This window comes from Cannabis sativa, chromosome 9 (assembly GCF_029168945.1).
Source record: "Cannabis sativa cultivar Pink pepper isolate KNU-18-1 chromosome 9, ASM2916894v1, whole genome shotgun sequence".
In the NCBI taxonomy this organism is placed as follows: domain Eukaryota; kingdom Viridiplantae; phylum Streptophyta; class Magnoliopsida; order Rosales; family Cannabaceae; genus Cannabis; species Cannabis sativa.
Window position 1 is genome coordinate 9,288,944 of NC_083609.1, and position 4,241 is coordinate 9,293,184.

Genomic DNA, 4,241 nt, shown 5'->3' on the forward strand with positions numbered 1-4,241 from the left:
AAACAGTGTGTTGCACGCGTGACTATTAATTTATTTTATACGCGTGTAAAATAGACTGTTTGAAGATTATTTTCTATATTGTAAATTATTCCGAATTCATTAAAATTTTGTAGGATATCTTAAATAGGTATAACGTACATGAATATGTAAAAATTAGACTAAAAATTTCTTTTGAATGCCGAAATAAGTAACGGGTGCATCAGTACATCTCTGTTAAGGGGGCGAGTGCATTGTTGAATCACCCTATAATATAAAACTCCCCACTTGGATAAGAAAATTATAAACGGCACTACTCCACTCCACCAACTACTATTTCATGGCTCAACTGCTATAAATAACAATGACTTATTCGCACAATCCAATCCATTAACAAGACTACTAAACCATCTAAAATGGCTTCCTCAATCACTTTCACACTCCTCTTCTTCTTTCTCTTTTCCGCCCTTACTTCTCATCTCTCCACAGCCAAAACAACACCATTCCCCAAAGCTCTTGTCCTACGCGTTACAAAAGACACCACTACTCGCCAATACATAACTCAAATAACCCAAAGAACACCTCCAGTTCAAGCCAAAGTTGTCCTAGATGTTGGGGGCGAGTTCCTATGGGTTGACTGTGAAAAGGGCTATAAATCCTCAACCAAAAAGCCTGTCCCCTGTGGCTCACCCCAATGCGCTCTAAGCTTATCAGGGGCTTGTACTATTAGTGATAATGATCCATCAGACGTAGGCATTTGTAGTGTGATGCCCAATAACCCTATCTCATCAGTCGGAACAAGCGGTGATTTATTCCAAGACATATTATATGTCCAATCCACAAACGGATTCAATAGCGGTAAACAAGTTTCAGTACCTAATCTACTCTTCTCTTGTGCTCCCAACTCTCTCTTGGAAGGCCTCTCAAAAGGGGCTGTCGGAATTGCTGGCCTGGGCCGGAACAAAGTTGCGCTTCCTTCTTTGCTCGCCTCGGCTTTCAGCTTCCCAAGAAAGTTTGGTGTTTGCTTGTCCCCTAATTCTAATGGTGTCGTTTTCTTTGGAAAGGAGCCTTATGTGTTGCTTCCTGGTATTGACGTATCTGACCCTAAGTCCTTAACTTACACACCGCTTATCCAAAACCCTAGAAGCCTTGTAACAAGTTTTGAAGGAAATCCATCAGCCGAATATTTCATCGGAGTCAAGTCCATCAAGGTTGGCGGAAATCCCTTGAAGTTCAACGCTACGCTACTAACCTTCGACAACGAAGGCGGTCATGGCGGAACTAAGATAAGCACTGTTGATCCATTCACAACATTGGAAACTTCAATATACAAAGCCTTAGTTAATGCATTTGTGAAAGCTCTTGGCCCTAAGGTTCCTAGGGTTAAGGCTGTTGCACCTTTCGGAGCGTGTTTTGATGCAAAACACATAGGCAGCACCCGAGTTGGGCCTGCTGTGCCTCAGATAGATTTGGTATTGAGTAATGATAAATTGTGGTCAATATTTGGAGACAATTCCATGGTAAGTGTTGGTAATGATGTGTTGTGCCTTGGATTCGTTGATGGTGGTCCACTTAACTTTGTTGATTGGGGTATTAAGTCCACCCCAACTGCTGTTGTGATTGGAGGGCATCAAATTGAGAACAATTTTCTTTTGTTTGATTTGGGTGCTTCAAGGCTTGGTTTCAGCTCCTCTCTTTTGTTTAGGCAAACAACTTGTTCTAATTTCAACTTTAATTCTAGTGCATACTAGAACAGCTAATTATGTAGATTATCGATCGATCGACCTCATTAATATGAGTTTCATTTTTTTATGCATGGTGATAGTGTGCTTCGATCGGCTGCTGTAACTTCCTGTGTCTGGTTAATTAAAAGTATTTAAATAATTAGTGTCTTTTGGTTTCTATCTACTCTTTCTTGATCTCTTGTTTATCTTTCCATATATACACAATGTATATAAGTTTTTCATTTTTTTACTTTTAAAAGATTTTTTTTTTATATATTTTTACAGAAATCTAAACAGCAACTCACATAGTAATTAATGGCAGAACGGCTAAGTAACTTAAATTGTAATCAAAATCTATTTAACAGTTTATATAAAAATTATCGGAACCATCGCTACAAATTTTTTTACTTTTAGTCACAATAAAATTTGTGACTAAAGATAAAAAAGATTGTGGATAATTATAAATTATCATTATTGTGTTGTGACTAAAAAGTCGTGTCTAAAAGTATTAGCCACAAAAATTACAATATGTTGTGACTAAATGTATTTTTAGTCACAATAAATATTGTGACTAAAACTAAATTAGTGACAACTTGTAATACTATGTTTTAGTCATAAGTAATTTTTTGTTATGACTAAAAATTTATATTGTGACTAAAATATTATCACTAAAAGTAGCAGATTTTTGTAATAAACACTAAAACAACATAAAAACTATAAATTAAAAAAAAAAAATTATAAAATGATGTATAAAATAATTCACTAATATATAAATAAGTACTCGTAATACTCATTGTCATATACACATGTTGTTTAAGATTTGTACTTATTATATATCTTTTCGTTTTGTTTTTTTGGTTAATTTGTCATTTTGCATGTATCAGAATATTTCTATATAATCACTAGATCTACTTTGAAAAATTTATGCTAAAAAGCCCTAAATAAAATATTTTATATTTTTAATTTTATACACTTATATATTATATATTTTATTTGACTGATTAAATATACTATATGTTATATTTTTTCAATAAATTAAATATTAATTTTATGTTTTTCTTGCAACTTTTAATATCAATTTCAATAAATTTTATTAAATTTGACTAAACTAACATATGTCAATTGATTAATTGTACACTTTCAATAAAAATAATTGTTAAATAATTTCAAAATTGAAAAAAAAAATAATTATTTAATTCTAATAAATTAATAATAACATATTTCTATTATTTTTTTCTATCTTTCAAGACCTATTGTTATTTAATTTAAGAGCATTTAATAATTTTTTAAAAATAAAAATGAGTTAGACTGCTAATATATTGACATGTTTAATTTTACTCAACCTAATCAACATTTAATAAAATTTGTAGTAACAGCTACAACAAAAGCATAGAATGTAGTAGTTATTAATCTGTTGAAAAAATATAGTACTGTATAAGTGTAATGAAGCGTGTACATTCTTGATTTGGGATATGCATTTTTATCTAGTTGTGTCCAGAATATGCATCCATAAAGGTTATCAGCTCGTGCCCTACAATCGCATCAACCAACTGATCAATCCTTAGTAACAAAAAGAAATCTGTCAGACATGCTTTATTCAGGTCAGAGAAGTTTATGTAGGTTCTCCACATCCCGTTTGGTTTAGGAACGAGAACAGGGTTTGATATCCATGTGGGATAAAATGCTTCTCTAATAAAATTGTTAGTTAACAATTCGTCAACCTCTCCTTTCAAAGCATTTTGCCGCTTTTGATCTAAAGGACGCCTCTTTTGGCGCTTTAACGCGTAAGAGGTAACTATGTCATGATAGTAGAAAATCATATTTCGCTCGATCCCGACCATATCTGAATGGCTCCAAATAAACTGGTCTTGGTTTGCCTTAAAAACTGTGATTAATTGATAATTTAGTTCTTCCCCCAATCCTTTCCAATGTTAACACATTTGGTCGGGTCATTTGGGTCTAAATTTACGCGCCAACTCTTCAATTGGTTCAAGTTGATTGTATTCATCTTGGATCCTAAGATCCAAATGTTTCATCTCGCATAATTCGTCTTCCTCTGTTATAATTGCCATTAGTTGGTGGTTCGCCCTTTGTATCTTTAATTCTAACCCATAACATTGTTTGGCTGTCAGCTGGTCGCCTTTCACTATGCCAATGCCAAAATGAGTTAGGAATTTTAAGGACAGATGCTTTATCGAGCCTACTGCCCCCAATCATGTTAACTTCAGACGACCCATCAATATATTGTATAGCGAAAGGATATCCTTTACTATGAACTCTTGCATTTGGGTTGCTGACAATGGAAGTTCTCCCATAGCAAGTGGGAGTTCAATGGTTCCTAGACTTGCAACAATGTCCCCCATGAAGCCACAAAAATTCACCATACATTGTCTTAATTTTGCATCTTCTAGCCCCATCTAGCTTTTCTTTGTAAATAATGTTAATCAAACTCACGTTGTCTACGAGAACTATTTTTATTCTTTTTTTTGTGAGTTGAACTATGATAACCAAGGGATCTGAGTGTGGGAACTGCACATGCAC

General features: G+C 33.8%; 1 protein-coding gene across 1 annotated transcript; it reads left to right on the forward strand.

Moving 5' to 3' along the window:
- The first annotated feature begins 315 nt into the window (after positions 1-315).
- Positions 316-2,082, forward strand: LOC115722089 (probable aspartic proteinase GIP2). The gene has a single exon (XM_030651210.2). It carries the CDS (start codon positions 393-395, stop codon positions 1,725-1,727), a length of 1,335 nt encoding a protein of 444 aa, XP_030507070.2. The 5' UTR covers positions 316-392; the 3' UTR covers positions 1,728-2,082.
- The last annotated feature ends 2,159 nt before the right edge of the window (positions 2,083-4,241 follow it).

Bases quoted from the DNA above. Each gene is read 5' to 3' on its own strand.
- LOC115722089 (XM_030651210.2), top strand. From the start codon at position 393: ATGGCTTCCTCAATCACTTTCACACTCCTCTTCTTCTTTCTCTTTTCC.